The 20516-nt window shown below is 34.2% G+C and overlaps 1 protein-coding gene and 1 long non-coding RNA gene across 2 annotated transcripts; both read left to right on the top strand.

Annotated features, from left to right (window-relative positions):
- The first annotated feature begins 569 nt into the window (after positions 1-569).
- On the top strand, positions 570-1719 carry LOC128512114 (uncharacterized). The gene is made up of 3 exons (XR_008356240.1): positions 570-756; positions 1234-1285; positions 1424-1719. It is a non-coding gene; the product is annotated as an uncharacterized LOC128512114 (long non-coding RNA).
- A 1943-nt stretch (positions 1720-3662) lies between these two features.
- LOC128512605 (NACHT, LRR and PYD domains-containing protein 1b allele 2-like) lies at positions 3663-15223 on the top strand. Its single transcript, XM_053485959.1, has 14 exons — positions 3663-3680; positions 4790-4811; positions 6540-6553; positions 7286-7331; positions 8954-8967; positions 9463-9523; positions 10219-10235; positions 10855-10931; positions 11189-11400; positions 12012-12262; positions 12452-12574; positions 12684-12825; positions 13713-13748; positions 14558-15223. The coding sequence occupies exons 1-14, from the start codon at positions 3663-3665 to the stop codon at positions 14818-14820; spliced, it is 1296 nt and encodes a 431-aa protein (XP_053341934.1). The 3' UTR covers positions 14821-15223.
- The last annotated feature ends 5293 nt before the right edge of the window (positions 15224-20516 follow it).

The raw sequence follows: 20516 nt of genomic DNA on the forward strand, positions 1-20516 counted from the left end.
TGCTCAGATACAGAGTCACTTTTACTCCTTAATCTGACGTCTGGAGCTCTTCTGTTTCTAAACATGATATTTCTTTATGTGTTTATGCTTCTTTGTACACATATAAAGCCAGAGTCCAGTCTGTACCAAATGTAGAGTTTAATATTAAAACTAAAGAGCTGCTTAAGAAATGAGCTTAGATTAATCCTGGGAAAAATAAACATTATTATTATTATTAGTAGTAGTAGTAGTAGTAGTAGTAGTAGTATTTTATTGGCCTGGTTTAGCTTAGTTCACAGTGTCTGAAATGCACTGATGGTCATTAATGTTTACCCTGAGATACTAATTGTGTTAAAAAGTATATAGAGCAATTTAAACTTGTAGAGCAATGTAAATGCTCCTGGAATACATCCGTATCTCCGCCTTTTTTCTGTACTGTGAATGGTCTGACAAGTGTCCAGCTTTAAGTCACATTTAAGGTACCCTAATAAGGTTTGAGAGAGGGCGGGGTTTAAGAGGAAGGATGCGTTGATGTTTTCGAAAAAAAACAAAAAAACAAAAAACAAATAAAAGGCCCTAAAATAAAGAGAGCTTGCTAACTTGCTAGAGCGGTGTTTGGGAAAGGAAAAGGTTTTAACCTACTGTGATATAGTCGCAGTTATACCAAGGGCTGCTGTTATAGGAGTCTGCTGGATAGTTAGATACGTGGACAGGTAATTAGACACAGCCTCAGGATTTGTTTCTCCATCACAGAATTTGACGGGAATCCAGGAAACTGTGAGTATTTCCGAAACACTTTATACAGGCTTGGGGTGAGCTTTAACATGCACGCCAACTCTGTAGTCATGAGTGTGCAGCTGTGTTTATGGTGTTGCTCTGATCCAGGCTACTATCGGTATCTATTGCTTGTGTTTTCTCATTACTAGGAGCAGGTTTGAGTTTTTTGTTTGAGTTTTTTAGTTTTTTGTTGTGGGTTATAAGCATTTTACTTTTCCCTTGGAAAAGTCTGTTGACCACTTATTCTTATTCAATCTGCTGTATGAGTTGGTTGATCTGTTTCTCCACATCTGTATTTGGAGGAACAGAAAAGGTAAGAGGAGTTAGCATCATGCTAAAGTACATGTTAGTCACCAACGACTCAATAACCTGTTAAACTAATCCTCCAAATACACCGTGGAATTGTGCTTTCTAACAGTGTGTTTGTGTGAGTTAAGTTGTTTAAAAGGATGACTCTCTCTTTCTGTGTGTGTTTAGGATTTTATTAGTTTGAACCGACAGAAAGAGATAAAGATGGCGACTGCAAGCAGTAAGTTACATTTACAGAGATAAATTTTTCAGTAGTATTTGTTTAAAAATAAACTAACTGTGTTTTTGTGTGTGTGTGTGTGTGTGTGTGTGTGTGTGTGTGTGTGTGTGTGTGTGTGTTTGTATTTTTCTTAAACAGATGACTTTAAACTCATTGGTCCCAGTCATGCATGGTGTGATCCAACTGTGACTCTCTCGTGTTGTCTGTCTCCTGAAATCAGTGCTGTTAACATGGAGATTCAGTGGTTTAAGGAGACAGACTGTGTTTGTGTCTATAAGAACAGACAGGTGATAGTGGGAAGAGCTTACAAGGGCAAAGTGAGGCTGATCACTCAGGAGCTGGAGACAGGAAACATCTCCTTAGAACTGAGAGACTGTACAGAGTCAGATTTAGGACATTACCTGTGTCAGGTCATTGATGGAGACAGAAGAGGAGAGATTACAGTAAAGATGGAAGGTAAGTGTTCCTGAACTCCACACTGTATAAACTCAACATCTATTCTCATCTCAGTGCATGAAACACACACTCAGTATTCAGTATAAGGTTCAGTATACAGGGTGCTAATGTTAAGTAGAGTTTATTTTAGTTCAATAAAGAGTAAGTTTTTTCACTCTAATACACACCTGCACAAGGGCCTAAAAGTAGCAGCTTATACAAATACTAATTAAATAGTGATTGATAAATAAATACATTTTTATTGCTCTGCTAATTAGATAAGTATATTTAAGTATATTGTATATTGATAAGAAACCAAACACATATATTGGCATGAAACAAGTACACACAAGCTTGGAAAAGTAAAGATGGTAAATTTGCATCTAAAACAAAATGTAAGTAAGGCAGTGCAAGCAGCAGAAGTCTCACTGATGAAAAAAGTAACAATACTGAATATCAGGACATGTATTTACTTAATGTCTCAGAATAGAAAATTGCTCATAAGTGGACAAAAATTCTCAGTGACACTATTTTGGTCCTATTTTCAAGAGTAGTAATAGGAGCTTTTTAAGAGTCTTAAAATAGGAAATCAGTTTTGAAGGTGTCCTAGGTTAGGAGTAGCGAGGTAATGGCATTCAGGCAGGCACGCATGAAGAGCAGAGACGTTTTAGTAAAGTAATAAAAGACTAGTTCAGAAAAAAAAGAATACTTTTAAAAAATCGTGTGCGGTATGTAACTGGTCCATTAAAGCATTAATGAACATGTTTGCAGCACTGAAACAGTGACATAGCCGACAGTGTTGGAAATAATAAACTAAACTCTCCTCTTACAGCACCAGAGATCATGCACAGATTCTTATATTTCCCTTCCACACAGCGTGAAATCAATTAAAAACAAGCTGCGTTCATGGAATCATGGTCATCATCCATGGCACACATGTTAAAATAATCATATTTATATATAGATTTTATATACTTAGATTAAATTATTTGAGTTGTACACTTGAGTGTAAATAACATTTTTTAGGAGCACAGTGTTCAATGTAATTATTGGCACTGTTACCCAGAAGCTGTCTAAAAGATTTAGAAATTTAGATAAACAGCAGGATTTGGAAACAAGATGAAGGATAAATTGGAGAAATCAGTGGCTCATTGTCCCTTAACAACCAGTAACATTTCTAGTGACATCTGTATACTTAAAGAGCACCAAAAGACCACTGACAAGTTAAACACACGCTGATTCATCAGTTAATGACATACATGCATTAATGCACTGAGATATAACACTCCACCAAGTATTTAATTATTTAAATGGGATGAAATAGAACTTTTTTTTTTTTTGGTAAAACAAGTTGCCGGTTTTCTGACCTAGTTCTCAGTAACTGTGACAGTCACACTGATGAGCAAATCAACTCTGATATTTTAAACCCAATAAAAAAATACACCATGTAGAAGAATTAAACATAAACATTAGTGGCAGACTGTAGAGTTCTGAGACAAAGAACAAAACTCCAGCAGCATGAGCTCAGAGGCTTCATCCAATAGAGAGATAAACACACAGATAAGCTTTAAGAGCAAGGGGGCAGATTACAGTTTGCTAAAAAGTAGATGATGGACAGATGAGACAAAGACTAAGCTGGAGCAGAGTGATAAAGAGAGGAAAGAGTGAAATTCAAATAAAACTGATCATGATTTAATTTACACCAGCACTTCTGTGTAACATGGAGACATGGACATTTATGGAAGACATTTATGGAAATCTTTACTTATTTAATCATGAACTATTTAAAATGATTCACTTTTTTTTAAATATAAAAATTGTAGCTGATTATATTTGTACTAAAAGTACAGAGTGAAAATTGTTCAGGAGCTTTTCGGACTGTAAATCATAGTTTTTTCTCAATATATATTATCTAACATTAAATTTCTCTTTGTTGTTTTACATGGCACCTTCAGCATGGGTAAGTAAATAACTCGACTTTACACTAATGATAAACACTGATGTTTTATAAATTCATCACATATTTTAGATTTTAATTCAGGAATCAAATAGAATTAAAAACACATTTTCAGATGATTTTTATGTGAAGGACTCTGATCAATAAGTGAGATTCCACTTCCATCAGTCAGCTTCTTTCCCACAATGCACCTGTGTGTAACCCCACTGCACTGCAATGATGTAGACAGTGACTCATAATTGTGTTCTTACTGAAACACAGAGTGACATGACATTTCCTGACACTTCACAATAAACATAAATCAGAGCTTTAACAGTGTTCAGTGCTTGTAGACAGAATAATTGCCATCACTCGCTCTGTATAACAATCACACCATATTGTGAAAAAGCATTGAAGAGTTGACTCGGCCTAGCGTTTAGTCTCTTTAAGCTAACAGTAGTAAGTCATGTTAATGCACACAGCATAAAGACAACCTGACTGAACTGAGAACAGAAGTCCTTCACTTCATTTATAAAACTTCTATAATAGGAGAGAGGGATTTAGGAGTGAAAGAGAGAAAAACAGAACGAGATCACACATCTTCCCAAGTCTACTGCGACATATCATATGCTGTCGTAACCAATATATAGACGAGGCAGTAGCAAAGCACATCATTCTGTTATCTGTTCAGTGTTTTACATTGATAAATGTCTGTGTTTTTAATTAAAGGAAGTGGGAATCTGATATTCTGTATATTCCTTTATGTACTACAATAGCACATAGATATATTACAGAATATTAACTATAGATTTAAAATACACAGGGGGAAATGCACATATACTGACATACTGTATATTGGTAAATACATGCAGATATCAGAAAATCGTATTTTCCAATAAATCACAAGATATTTCTGTTCCTTAAGGGGAACTAGCGGTATATTAGCACAATGCTACATTATACAGATTTACTGTGTGTGATGACTGATTGTTGTCTAGTTTTGCTCTTTTTTATTAAGACACACATCAGCTGTGTTTTAACCAGAGTAACAGTTACTTTCACATTTTCACATGGAACAATTCACATTTGTAATCATGCATTAAATCTTCACTCTCTATTATTTACTTTCACAGGATGATGAGGAAGAGGAAGAGGGTGAGTATAAAGTCTTTTCTCTGATAGTAATGTGTTGATGCTGCATGAATAATATATTTATTGTGCAGATGAAATAGATTGGACTGTGCTGTGTGTTCAGAGTGCAATAGCACATAGATATATGAGCATCATGAGCATAGTGTAGTGAACACAACAGACCAGTGATCGCTGGCAGAACATTCATCATGCTGTTGTCTAGTTTGTACAGAAATCTGACCTACACACTGATACTGAGAGCTGAAAAGTTGAAGGTGTGTTCACAAATGACACAATGAAAAATCTGACCTAATGGAGCTAATAATCAGAGACTGGCTCAATATCAGTTTAAACTGAAACAATCAGAGATTTTTTACATCAGAGGGGAAATTAAATTAGACACCAAATGTGTCCAAATGTGATTGTTACAGTTACTCGATATCGAACAGTCTAGATCACTGCCAAATAGCACTGAGAAGCACAACAACACACAATGCTAGCTAATATTGGGGAGCTAGTTTGTTCTGTAGACTGTGTGCTGTGTTTGAATAAGTGCAATCAGAATGAGAATCAATGATCAATGATGCAGCATCAGACAGAGACACAGTGTGAGCTAAGCAGCCAACTAATCTTTTAAATTCATGAACATATATGGAAGACTGGAGAAATTATCTTCATCAGACGAATGTAAATTTGATTAAAATATTATGTTGCTTATGGAAGCTTTATGTTGATCAAAGCTATGTGTTACTGAATTAAGAATTACTGTAACATTTTATGAAGTATTTAATTGTTTAATTTTAAACTATTCATAATTCTAAAAATGTTTTTTTTTGAATATTCGGTAATAAAAAAAAATAAAACATTAAGCACTAACTATCCATTCTTATTATTATTATTTTTTTTATCAACCACAAGTGATGTGACTCTGAAATCTTTTCCTGTGCTAAACATTTACATCTTCATCAAAATCATGAATGCTATTTTGCGATGTCAAAAGTTTAACCCCATGATGGAGCAGGTTTAATCTGCCACATGGTTCTTTTAGACACTTAGCTTTAACACTGTTCCACATAAGCAGAATAACTTTACTTTATACAAATCATAATTTCATTGTAATTTTAAATAAATAACAAACAAAATAAAACACAGTAACTATATCTAATGATTATACAGGGTAAACTTTTTAAAATAATGATTTATAATAGCAAAATTGATTAAGCTCAATGAGATGTTATAAAGTATTAGTGCCCAAGCACTGTGACATGTCCACAGTCATAGTCATTTCCCCATTTGCATCGCTTTGATAATGCTAATGTACAGTGATAGTGTTGATGTCATAATGTGCAAAGACCCTCTTGTTCTTCTAAGGATTATTGGGGTCCTATCACTAGGTAGTGCTAATAGTGCTGATGTCCGATGTCCAAAAGTGCTAATGTCATTGTGTGTGAAGGGCCCTCTTTTTTTAAAGGATTTTTTTTCACCATCAGTGATGATGAATTCTGTGGCGTTGCTGACCAATCTGAACAGTGCAGTGCATTTCCTCGAGGATCTGCCCCTCATCAGACCTGCATCATTACATACACAGATTGTGATTGACTGTTTATATTTTATGAAAAAATAATAAAAAATTGCAGCTGAACATGTTTGTACTGCAAGTGCAGAGTGAAAATTGTTCATCAGCTATTCTGACTGTTAAGTTTCTCCTTATATTTTATCGAATTTTACATTTCTCTCTGTTGTTTTACACAGAATCTTCAGATTCGGTAAGTAAATAACTCAACTTTACACATGATAAAGGGGGATAATTTATACACTTCTCAGATGTAGTAGATTTTTTTTACTGCCTCTGATAAGTAAGTGAGATTCCACTTCCATCAGTCAGCTTCTTTTCCATAATCCACCTGTGTGTAACCCCACTGCACTGCAATAATGTAGGCAGTGACATTAACATTGTCGAATAAAAGACATAACAAACATGTAACATATAACACACACCACTGCCAGACTCCATCAGAATTTTATAAAAAAATCTTAAAATAATAAAAATAATTTTCCTCCATCCGCAACTCCTTGTAACCTTTCAAGGGAATTTGACCAAACCATCAGAGAACCCTTATAAGGAAGCATAGATGTGCAATCTTATTTTTAAATAACAACACTTTATAGGCACATTCAGTTTGCAAGTAACACATGTCTTACTTGGAAGACTCACATTTATTACTTGGAAGATCAAACATCTCCCCAAGTCTACTGCGACATATCATATGCTGTCATGACCAATATATAGACGAGGCAATAGCAAAGCACATCATTCTGTTATCTGTTCAGTTTTTTTTACATTGATAAATGTATGTGTTTTTTTAATTAAAGAAAGTAAGAATCTTATATTCTGTATATTCTATGTACTGTAACAGTTACTTTCACATTTTTACATGGAACAATTCACATTTGTAATCATACATTAAATCTTCACTCTCTATTATTTACTTTCACAGGATGATGAGGAAGAGGGTGATGATGAAAATGATGATGAGGAAGAGGGTGAGTATAAAGACTTTTTTCTGATAGTGATGTGTTGATGCTGCATGAATAATATATTTATTGTGCAGATAAAATAGATTGGACTGTGCTGTGTGTTCAGAGTGCAATAGCACATAGATAAATGAGCATCATGAGCATAGTGTAGTGAACACAACAGACTGTGATCGCTTGCAGAACATTCATCATGATGTTGTCTAGTTTGTCATTAGTTTTCTACATATACATACAGATAGAAATATGATTAAAATATGATGTTGCCTATCATTTCCACTTCACATATAGTGTTCAATTTTATCATTGATTAAAGATATGTGTTACTGAACTCGATTTAACATTTTATGAGGTATTTAATTGTTTAAATGTAAATTATTGATAATTTAAGAAATGAGGACACCACTTGTTTTTTCAGTACAGTGGAACTTTGGAATGCGAGTAACCTGGTTTGTGAGCTTTTCGCAAGACGAGCAAAAATTTTTCATAAATTTTGCCTTGATAAATAAGCGAGTCTCAATTTACGAGTACAGAGTTTTATCAAGTACAATGTTTACTATATAGTTTCCTATAACACTGTGACCATATGTGCATGTAAAAGACAAAATCTTTTATTTTGTCTGTTTTCCTTGTTAAAGATCCTTTTTCTCCCTGTCAAAAAGCACTGATTCCGTTAGTGTGTGTGTGCGGGCAAGTGTCATTAGAAAGTGTGTGCCTCCTCCCTCCTCCTCATTCATTCACACACACCCATACACACACACACACACACACACACACACACAAACACACACACACACAACCGCTAATAGAAACACTAATTTGGCGGGATTTATTTTTACGTTTTTCAAAGGTAAAGTGCAGGTTAATTTGTTTTATTTTTACTTCATAAATGTTTAATAAATACTTTATATATGGGTTGTGGAACGAATAATCTGAGTTCGTATTATTTCTTATGAGGGAAATTTGCTTTGATATACTAGTGTTTTGATATTTATGCATGCTTCTGGAACAAATTATGCTTGCAATCCAAGGTTCCACTGTAACTGTAATTAATATATATATATATATATATATATATATATATATATATATATATACTGTATATATATATATATATATATATATATATATATATATATATATTAGAGATGCACCGAAATGAAAATTCTGGGCCGAAAACGAAACCGAAATTTTTGGATGAACTTGGCCGAAAACTGATACCGAAACCGAAAATGGCTTCATTAAAAAACATGTTTAAAATATTTTCTTTTTGTTTGTATTAAAAAAATGTTGCATATTGCAACTTTGCTGTCCTCATCTGAAACTTTTAAGTGCTTCCAAACCGCCGACATACTCCGTGTTTGATGCGTAATGACAGCGCGAACGAGACGGGAGGATGGGAGAGGCGTGGCGACAATTTCGGCTTTTATTTTCGGCGCTTTCTTACGTTTCGGCCGAAACCGATAATGCTATTTCGGCCGAAAATTTTCGGCGGCCGAAATTTCGGTGCATCCCTAATATATATATATATATATATATATATATATATATATATATATATATTTTTTTTTTTTATATATTTTATATTTTAAAATATTTTATCGAACATTTCATTCTGTTGTTTTATATAGAATCCTCAGATTCGGTAAGTAAATAACTCGACTTCACACATGATGAAGGGGGATAATTTATAACTTGTTACTTCTTAAGCCCATTTCCAGTGGCAGGTTAGTTACTCATTATTCAGCCTAAATAAAAACGTTTTTCAGATTAAAAAAAAATTACATTTGTTTTGTTTAGAAACACAGCTGTTGAACTGTTGGTGTTGTTATTATGGTTATTATTACTGCTATATGTGTACAATCTTTGTGGAAATTAATAAAAGATCAAGCAAACGAATGTTAAATAAATTGTTCTTCAGCTGCATTAAAACTTAGTGTGTTACTAAATACAATATAAGTTTGAATCAGCCCCAATCAGCTTAGTGTGTAGTGTTAGTAATATCACCTCTTAGTGTCACACACACACACACACACACAGTGATATGACAAGAGAAACACTTTATGTTTATTTAACACTTATTTCCATACAGTATGGAGTCAGGTATAAAACCTTCACACTGATTTATTCTCTTCTACAGATTGACAAAGAATGGACAGAAGATGAGAGAATGAGAATGAAGAAATCTGCTCTACAGACTGGTGAGTGTGGAAGGAGCTACAAAAGTAAACACACCTGTGTTCATTTATACAGCCTGAAGATAAGCATGAACTCTGAAATTCACAACTTTTCAGATCATTAATAAAAATATTATTTGCACCATGTATTGAAAAATAATAAAAATAAGATAAAAAGTTTAAAAGACTTAAATACAAAAGGAGAATGGCTGTGACTGCTACTGGAAGAAAATACATCAGTCATTTCAAATACATAAGTCCTATAGCTACTCAAATGTATAGAATTCTATTATATATTTATTTGTTTTTGTTTGTTTATAATTGATAATATAAAATAAATAATAATATTTCATATTTTTATATACAGTCAAAACTAGATAAAAAAATTAATCTGAGCTAAAAATCACTAAGGGGAACAGGACAGCACGTTGATATGACTAGAACATTACCTGGTTAACATTACTGTAGTGTACAGGTGTATATCTACAGAGAGAGAGAGAGAGAGAGAGAGAGAGAGATGACTTAGTGTTTTATTTCAATAATGTTGTATAAAGAGGGAGGGGCCAACAAGCTAATAAAACAAGCAAATGCCACAGTTTATAGCAAAAACTAAACTATAAAATCTAGCAAATAAAACAGACAATAACAATTCATTAGTAGACAAAATATTGGGGGAAAAAATCTGACTTTGCATTCTTTGTTCTTTTATCTGTACATAGTGTCCAGTGTTGAATGCGTAAGTAAACATTTCTATTTATTTGTTAATGTATAAAATAATTATATAAAACTGATACCGCAATCACCTTTTTACATTTTCAACTCAAGTAATTATTACTCTAAGAATTTTTGCCCACTTAGGATAAAGTTCCTACTCTGAGACGCTTATTTAATACAGGCTTTGACTCAGATTTGGACAGAGCATGAGAGCATCAGGATACGTTTTCATACATGAACTCCCCACCACACTGTGTGCTTGGCCAAAGCTAAGTGAATAAAATCTCAGGATATTTGCCTTTTTCCGGCCTGGTAGTGCCCATAATTATTATACAGTACATAAATTACCACAAACACCACTGTAGCCTGATCTATGCATTGTGACAAAACTGTGGGAGAAGTGGAGTTGTAGCTTTTTAAAAACTGACACAAACTTCACACATACTGTACAGCACTTTGTGCTTTCATTGTTCTTGTGACTCAAAGATAACATTCACAGATTCACAGATTTTTATCAGTTTGCAATACTTTTTGTTTTATATCATATATCATCAAGTGTGTGGTTAAAGATTTGACTGCTCAGGTGTTTGTATTCAAGCAGTGAATGAATTCATTTACCCCGTGTCTTCTTTGTTTAACAGTACTCATCAGAAGTGGAAGAATTCAGTCCAGAATTGGTTAAAAAATGTGTTGATGATAATTCCAAAAATAAGTATAGGTAATGTACCTGATTTATTTCACATGCCAAGTATAAACAAATTAGTACCAGACATCCAGGAGTAGCAGATATCATGCCCAGGCATTTAGGTTTTTGTACATAGTAACAAGCACGAAAGTAGATTAAATTACAGGGGAAAAAAGAAAAAAGAAACACTAGTCAATATCGCAAGACAAAATAGTTTATCATATGCTGTTTTTTATTGCTGAAGACATTAAAGTTATCATAATAGAGCATTATTTTCATCTTATGTTCAGGTTTCAGTTCCCTCATGCTGGACAGTTTAAATGCAAATTGACCGACCTTAAGTTTATGATGGAACGGGAAGGAGAAGTGGTGTACAGCACCGTGTCCTGGAACTCCTATCCGTTGGATGGATTAGGCCAAAAGGAACCTGCAGGACCTCTGTACAGTATTGATTGCCATAAAGGTTTAATCAAGTATCTGCATCTTCCACATTCTAAGACCAGTGAGTTGATTCATGGCTATTTTTTATCAATTCATGATTAAAAGTGATATACTGTACATAATTATAAGCAGCTTAAGTAAAACATGTGTGAATAATCTATGTAAGTTTGCCCAGATATATTGTCGCGGCGTGCGTCTCTGATGGGTATGCACCTAAATTTGTTATTGCTCCTTGTTCACTCTCTTCAAATACACCACGCGACTCTTAGCTTAGCTTCTGGAGGTCCATTAATGTTAATTTTTGCCAGCTAGCAGTGATGATGCTTTTTCCTTTTGACCTCTCCTCGAAACTGTGGTGCCCATGCACAAGGGTCGAACTCGTTACGACATTTAAAATTATTTAAACATTACATTTTCATATTTTAATTGTACAATCGCGCATTATAAGTGCAAATTTTACATAACTTTTTAATTTGTACTCAATTTCTCTAGTTGTGAAGACCAATTTGCATGTGTACATGTATTAAATTAGTTATACCAAAGTGCATACAACAATAAAGCTAGTAAATCACAACCACTATTCTACATTGCTGTGGGATAATATTCAATTTATGTTTGTTATTATTATCTAAAATACTGATTATTCATTGTATATGTATTTTTCATATACAGGTGAGCTAGAAATGAATGTGGCACACATGGCTGGTGGTTATTGGGAGATCACTCAGCCACTATCAGTAACGAACACACATGTCATCATAGATGTTGAAGGTTTGTCGCTGCTCGGTCTCATAAAAACACGGCCATCCAATGCTGATCCTATCGAAGCCCAGGTTCTACTGTTTTTTAAAAAAAATATTGGAAAGAACAGGAAAAGTAAACTGCACATGTACCTTCTGCCAGGGGATGTGGCAGCTGAAGAGGTAATCTTTGTTATAAAATATATTAATTATTATTTTTAACATAGTGCGTTGTTGATTTCATCCTTGGAAATGATTAACAGATTTTGTATCGTTAGTGACAAAGGCACAATTTTATTAAATTGTTTTTTACAAGAACACTTTTATTTGGCATTCAAATTGAATACATTAAATATTTTGTTTCTTCTAAAGGTGCAAAAAAAGCATGGAAAAAAAACACACGTTGAGACAAGTGGCTCATGTGAACTGACCCCTGATAAAAAATATGAGCCATTTATTAAAGATAATAACCTTGAGTTTACAGTCCAACCAAAGGTAAGGAACAGGTCATATAATTATCCAAAAATCTCAGCATGACTTTGTCCTTAATAAAACATGGTTGACTTGATTCTAAAAAAAAATCTTTCATCACCTGTTTCCTTAGTCTAAGAAGTTTAAGCGTGACTATAGCCCCAACTGTCAACCTACTTTTGAGGTAATTTTTAAGACTGAGGTTGATGAAATCACTATAGGTCTTTTGGATGAAAGAAAGGAGGAGGTTTGGTCTCGCGAGGTCTTGCTCACGAGTAAGTAGTTTTTTTTGAAAAAAAAAAATATATATTTGTGAGTGTATGCATGTTAAAGAGCAGCTAGTTTATATAGTGTTGTGTGTGTGTGTGTGTGTGTGTGTGTGTGTGTGTGTGTGTGTGCGCGCGCATCATTTTTGATGTTTAGGTGTCATGCCTAGCAGTGTTTTAAATTATAAAATAATAATAATAATAATAATAATAATAACTAGGTTTGGTGTAGATAAGACTTAACCAATATGAATCGTAATGTCAAGTGTGAGTGTTGCCTTTTGACTTATTATATTTCTTGGGCAATTTTAATGAAATTTAAAGACACAGTTTCATTCCCTGATTAAAATATGCTGCAAAACATGGAAATAAAAAAAAAAAGTACAGTATATAAAATGAAGAGCCTATATAAAATAAATAATAGGCCTATCTCTAAGAATGCTCCACCAACAGCAGTAAAAGACTAATTCAAGTAGAATTAAGAATACAAATGTACTGTACACAGAACCTAAATAACAATTGAGGACATGTAGAACATTTTCTTTTTCTTTTGAGGAGAAGACTCTGTAGGCTTTGTAGGACAAAGTATATCACACTCGTATCAAATATTTCACTGAAGTTGAAATAGTTAAAACATGATGAAACATTTTATTGATTTTTACTGAAGAATACTGAAGAATGCTGAAGAATATTTTACACACAGTGACTTTTTGACCTATAAACGTAACACTATTTAACACTTCTACTGCTTCACAGATGAAATGAATCATGCAATGCACTTGCATTGTTTTATGCTATATTTTATTTCAAGATCCAGTATATATTGATTAAGGTGTAATACCCACAGCTTTACTAGTGGTTACTGAATTTATAATTTTTCTGTCTTGTCACATCAGATACAGAAGCAGCTTCACTACAAGTAAATACAGCAGGTAAGACTGTCATACATTTTCATACTTTCATACTTTCATCTTCACCACAGGAAATAAGATATGACTGTTATAGCCATCATCTTAACAGGTACCTAAACTGTTGTAAAAAAAAAAATAAATAAATAACATTAACACTTAATGATAACAGTATAACCTCAAGTCAGTTAAACTTTATGGATATTACTTTCACTTTAGAAAACAGAAGCAATTGTGAATCAGTTTTACCTGCTTTGGTGCAAATGACAACAGATGCAATAAAGAGGCAAAAGCAAGACAACCCCCCAAAAAAGAAATCGTTTTGCATATGGGAGACAGACAAATACTCTGTTCTTATCCTTTCTGACTGATTCTTTTTAAGTTTTGGGTTTTGTTAGTACTGTATCCTTGTCACTACTGGTAGCATGAGGCAGTACCTGCAGCCCAATTAGGTTGCACAGGTAATCTAGTTCCTCTGATATGCAAGAAGGTATTCACAGGCCAGTTCTGTGCAACTCGATTGGCATTCACCAGAGAACTTTTCACAAATGGGAGCAGGCTCACACTGAGTACATGTGACAAGTGTAAAAGAGTCTGGAAACACCATGGTAAATGTTATGCTGTCCGTAATATCATCAATCATGACTGGTTTGGTAGTGGGTCAGGGGTGGTCTGTATAATATTTGTGTCTACTAAACTTTTCTATGGAACTCTTTACATAGAAACCTACCTTTCTTAAAATATTTCTATAAAACATAACTTTAACATAAATGCTTCTACAGTGGAAATATGTTACAGTATACATGACTAAGCAATGCTTAATTTTTATTTAGGTGCTGACTTTATGGATCAACACAGAGAAACACTGATTCAGAGAGTTTCATCAGTAATGGAGATTGCTGACTGTCTAAAAAGCAAGAAGAGGATTACTGATGAAATGTACAATAAAATGAAAGTACCTTCAATAACATCACAAGATCAAATGAGGCTTTTGTATAGTGCTATCGACTCGGGAGGAAAAACTGTGAAAGAAAAAGTCTACAAAATCCTTAAGAAGAAATTCCCAGACATAGTAAACGATTTGGAGTCTGCATAGTGGACCTAGCACACTTTGTAGTGACACATTTAGTATTTCGTTTAAGTACTTTGTAATTTGCAGTCTTTAAGTAAATGCATTTATTTTAATATTTAGCTCTTTAGCAGTTTGATGCAGAGACCTTATATGGATATATCTTCTCTGTTTCTTTAAGTATCTTTATCTGAACTACACAGAAAAAACAGAAAAAAAAAAGATTTAAACCTGTACATTTGTTTCCACACAAGTGAAAATTAATATTAGTATCTAAACATGCTAAATTCATCTTTACCATTTAATTAACTTGTTGTGTTCCACATAAAATACTGGGTTAAGAGTTTGTTTTTGTATTTGTATTTGTTTTTGTACTTTTATTTTTCCAATTAAATTTTATTTGTTGTAGTAGCACATTAAAGGTGGAAAAATCTAACTTAATTTCTCTTGAATTGATTACTTACATCAAAACAAATCTTCAGTTTTAACAGGGGCATATATAAATATATACACTGTAACATTATATCCACTTTAAATGCATTAAAAATATTTATGTCTATAAATCCTGACATTGAGTCATGCCCTATGCTTAGGTTTTGGTGTAGTTCAGTCACAACAATGAATAAAACCAACATCAAACAATAAAAGCAAAAAAAAAAAATGCTTCTTTCTTAATAAAAGATGAGATGCGATAAACCTTTATTCATATCACAGTGGGGAAATTTCAAATTTAGGTTTTGGCATAGTTCAGTCACAACAATGAATAAAACCAACATCAAACAATAAAAGCAAAAAAAAAAGAAAATGCTTCTTTCTTAATAAAAGATGAGATGAGATGATATAAACCTTTATTCATATCACAATGGGGAAATTTCAACATAACTGCAGCAAAGACCAATGTCCAAACATAAGGTAGATCAGTTCTGCTTTAGACATATTCAAAAATATTTTTTTTATACACAGTACAGTGTATAAATACAAAGGAGGGGGGGGGGGGGGGTTACAACACATTATTTACACCTGGTCTACCCAGGTGCTTGTTCAGTCCATTGAATGACTGAATTACTGCAACTCGCTCCTGCCTCTGTCCACCATTCGTCCTCTGCAGCTGATCCACAATGCAGCTGCACCTCTTGTTTTCAACCTTCACAAGTCCTCCCACATCACCCACTTCTCCACTCCCTGCACTCCCTGTCTTCCTGTAGCTGCCCTTATCAAATTTAAAAACCCTGATGCTAATCACACCACACACACCGCACAACACTCCCCCCGATCCTCCAGCACTGCTCGGCTGGTTCCACCATCTTGCCCCAGCCCCCCCACACACAAAATTCTTACCAACAATGTGTGACTGGTACTTAGTGAGTAACCAAGTAATCCAATGTAAGGATTTATTCACTGACAGAAACTTAATAAGAGCGTCACCCAGATGTGTAAATGTAAATGTCGCTGGCAGTCTGAAGAGAGAGTGAGATTGCATTACCCCAGCTTATACCAAGATGAATATGAGCATGGCTGAATCTGTATCTGCACTGCCCTTCATCATCACGGTGAAGCACTTACCCCTGCCAGTGAAATTGTGAGAACATATGCTAAGCTCCATAAAATGTAACACAGTAGAAAATTCCCTCTCCTCTTCTCCTGAGTACCAAATTCATGTCTCTACCCCCCACATTGTGAGACGCTATAAATTGATTATACGGTAAATAGCTAAGAAAAAGATGCAACCAATTTTTTACTAAACTTTTAAAATGTAATTATTATAGACATTTAATTATTATAGACTGTTATTTTGAAATAAAATTAATTAAGCTCTTGATTTCAGACAAAACTTAACATTCCTCCTAAATTCCCTATGTGTGTGTGTGTGTGTGTGTGTGTGTGTGTGTGTGTGTGTGTGTGTGTCTACAGTAAATCGTTGCTAATTCAACACCCAACATTTAAACAGGTCCAACATGTTCAGGTCATTTGTTCTGAAAAAAACACTTTATTAGACACATTTGTTTAAACTGCAGCTGTTTCCTGGAGCTGAACTGAACATGACGTGTGTAATTAACTCTCAGTGTGGTGTGTTGGAGCAGGTGATGGATCCTGATAGAGAGCTGCAGTGTGGAGCAGCAATAAGAGAGAGAGGATGAGCTGTACAGGAATAAGAGTGTTTCAGTGGCTCATTTAAAATTTACTCAACAATTAGCACTGACAAAATAAAGCATGTTACCATTTACAACATGGCATTTAAAACATATGCACTTTCCCCTGGGTCTGCACCAGGGCTGAAGGGGTAAAAAATAAACAAATAAATGAATGAATGATTGAATAACAGTAAACAGTAAACAATAAAGGTATATAATATATGCACATACCAATAATTATATCCCGATTGGTTTATTATTTTATTTCAGCATAATTATACAAAATGCAAATATAACACTCAAAACCACCAGTGATGTAATGCAATGTCTTTATTGAGAACAACCTTTAAAATCTCATAGTGATAGTGTAAAAATATGTGAATTATTGCTTAAATGACCTCAAAACCTAATTGGTGTTAGCATACCTGGTGTTCAGAAAATTATTTTGGAGGTGTGGATTACAGTGTTTGCCAAGGCTGCGGGGAAGGGGGGATTAGAGGTTAACTGTAATTTCACTTACTTTTTCCGCTACCGTTTTGAATGCTAAATGGGTGTGTTCAATAAAAATATGAAAGATCTGATTTTTTAAAATTATTATTTTAGACATAATCATGTTATTATTTTAGACAAATATCTGTCCATATCCTTGACTTAGATGAAGATCAGATCGCATTTTATGTTTATATACACATATACACACACAACTGAATTATAAACTTTTCATAAAAACACTATTAAACATATCACACTACAAAAATAAAATAAATACATATTCTTGTGTGCAGGAGAATTCCTACTCCAGTGACATACTGTACATCCAAGAACATGCTGTAATCAAGCACTGAGTCACCCCAAAATATAATGCAGCAGCGGTTCCTAAAAGAGAAAACAAAAGTCAAACTCTTTGTTACAAATACAGGAGCTGACATTATATTGATTGATCTTGCATTGTACAAATTCATATTTGCACTAATCAACTGCAGACCTATTAGTCTGTGAAGAAAACATTGCAACTGAGAAACACTACAGGAGTCACAAAAACAAACACATATTTAAATGCCAGACTGAAATTATAATATTGCCAGGAGTGTTTGTATCTATTTATTTTCTTCTTTTTCTTCTTCTTCTTTTTTGTATGTTGGGGAGGTTATATCTACCCTTATAATAAATATGTACAGTGGTGACTAAAAGTTTTCAGGCAAATGTGAGTTTTTGCCCAGTTAATATACAACTATCAGTATTTGGCATGGAGGCCTTCCCAATGCGCAACGTGACGTCATAGTGACGTCTTTTCCATGTAATTTTTGGACGTCCAATTACCGTCTTTTCTAAGATAGGAATAAGGTGGATAGGCTAGGCTACCATGATTTTTTTTTTTTATATAAAACATAATTTACATAAATTTATATATATATATTTCTTTGTTTAAATACTTCAGCACTTTACCACCAGAAGGATCTTGGAGAACGAGTGAGCTTGCTTGTTGCCCAATGCTAATGGCTAGGAGTACTTTATTTACACACAGCACTCTATAGCATGAGCAACACATTTACCCAGGACCTACACCCAATTCAGCCTAAGCATGAACCAGAGTACATTTAACAGGTCACACACACCCTAATACACAAATATGGCCGAAGCCACTAACCCAAACAAACTTCCCCAACACACAGAAACCCTCCCGCAATGCATGATGGTCGTCAGCCGCCGCCCCACCTACACCACAATACAATATTTAAAAAAAAAAATTATTCATAACTTAAACTTATAGGCTACTTTAAATAAAATAAAAACTGTTAGGGAAACAGGAAAATGTAAAAAAAAAATATATATATATATATATATATATATATATATATATATATATATATATATATATATGGTCTACCAAATAAATAAATAGTCATACGGATAATAAATCTTGTTTGTTTATAAATAATCTGTATTCATATGTACAATCATATGTTGATGGGCTCTATTTTGTAAAACACATTTACTGCCACTGCCATAGACGTCCAAATGACGTCCAAAAAAAATAAGCCAGATTAGGTCGTCAAAATGACGTCAAAATGACAGCCAAGTTGGGTCATGGTTGGACGTCCAAATAGTGGACCTACTGTAGTTTGGATGTCAAAATGACGTAAAAAAAAATAAGCCAGATTAGGTCGTCAAAATGACGTCTAAGTTGGGTCATGGTTGGACGTCCAAATAGTGGACCTAGTTTGGACGTCGAATAGATGTCCAGAACAGGTCATGGACCGACGGACCCAATATAGACGTGATCTGCACATCTATCCGACGTCCAATGTTTAGTGGGTTCTTCAAAACCTGCTGGATCTAAAGTAAAAAACACATCTGCAGTACTCTGATGTCAGTAGCTTAGTCCATGCCTTCTTGATCACTGTGTAATAATAAAATTTACCACATAAGTTCACTTGAGAATTCCAGAATTTTAGCTATTTTTGTGCTAAGGCTTTAGAAAATCCTGCCATATATTTGTTTCATACATTAACTAAAGCAGCTGATTCTAATAAACACAACTATTCAGCCAGATCGACTTAAAGTAATAAGTGAATAAGCCTGCTTTGTGCTCAGGCTCTGGTTACCACTGTGTCTTTCTCTCTGCTGTGTGTGTGTGTGTGTGTGTGTGTGACAAAGAGTAAGATTGCATCACCCCTGCTTATACTAGGAGGAATATGAGCATGGCTGAATCTCTATCTGCACTGCCCTCTATTGTCACGGTGAAATTGTGAAAACATAACATGGAACATTAGAATATTTCCCTCTCCTCTTCTCCTAAGTACCAGATTCACGTCTCCACTCTCCACATTGTGAGACATCATAAATTGATTATACAGCAAATTGTTTAGAGAAATATGCAACCTATTTTTTAAACAAATTTTATTATGATAGACATTTAATTAACATTTAACCCTCTTGTGTTAGGCTCAGCACCGACCAGTTTTACTTCTTAAATGCATAAAACTACTACCTAATTTTTTTATTGCATCAAGGCTTTTTGACTTTGTCAGGAATCCGTATTTAATTAAAAAAAAACAAAAAAAAAAAAAAAACAACAACAATTGTACTAAACTATAAAATGCTCTGGTGAAAATTATTACCTTTGTGTTGTTAGGGTCAGTTTTGACCCAGTTATAATTTAAGGTTATAAAACAATAGTTAGGGATCTGTTTATGCCATTGTCACTAAAGAAAGTCATGATTGCTATGACAAACCTTGAAGGAAAAAATGTTCATGGTGACATGTGAAATGACATTGATGAGGAATACCTGGATGCTTATATTGGTGTTTTTTTATGTGCAGGTGTTTACAAATCCAGCAATGAGGCCACTGATAGTCTCTGGGATGCGTCGACAGGCAGAAATGTTTTACGGGCAACAATGTCACTTCAGTAATTTCGAATGATATCAAGAGTCCTTAGATTTGACAACAGAGAAACTAGAGAAAAGTCTGACAAGCTTGCTCCCATCAGGGATGTCTGGGAAAGGTGGGTGCAGCTCCTTCCACTGATGTTTAACCCAGGGCCAGAGGTAAGAGTAGATGAACGTTTTATCCCTTTCCGTCGAAAAT

This window comes from Clarias gariepinus, chromosome 24 (genome assembly GCF_024256425.1).
Source record: "Clarias gariepinus isolate MV-2021 ecotype Netherlands chromosome 24, CGAR_prim_01v2, whole genome shotgun sequence".
NCBI classification, from domain to species: Eukaryota; Metazoa; Chordata; class Actinopteri; order Siluriformes; family Clariidae; genus Clarias; species Clarias gariepinus.

What these genes read in the sequence shown, in the direction of transcription:
- LOC128512605 (XM_053485959.1), top strand. An exon ending in TCTTCCACATTCTAAGACCA is followed by an intron (nt 11,401 to 12,011) that starts GTGAGTTGATTC and finishes TTTCATATACAG; the next exon opens with GTGAGCTAGAAATGAATGTG. An exon ending in TCGCGAGGTCTTGCTCACGA is followed by an intron (nt 12,826 to 13,712) that starts GTAAGTAGTTTT and finishes TTGTCACATCAG; the next exon opens with ATACAGAAGCAGCTTCACTA.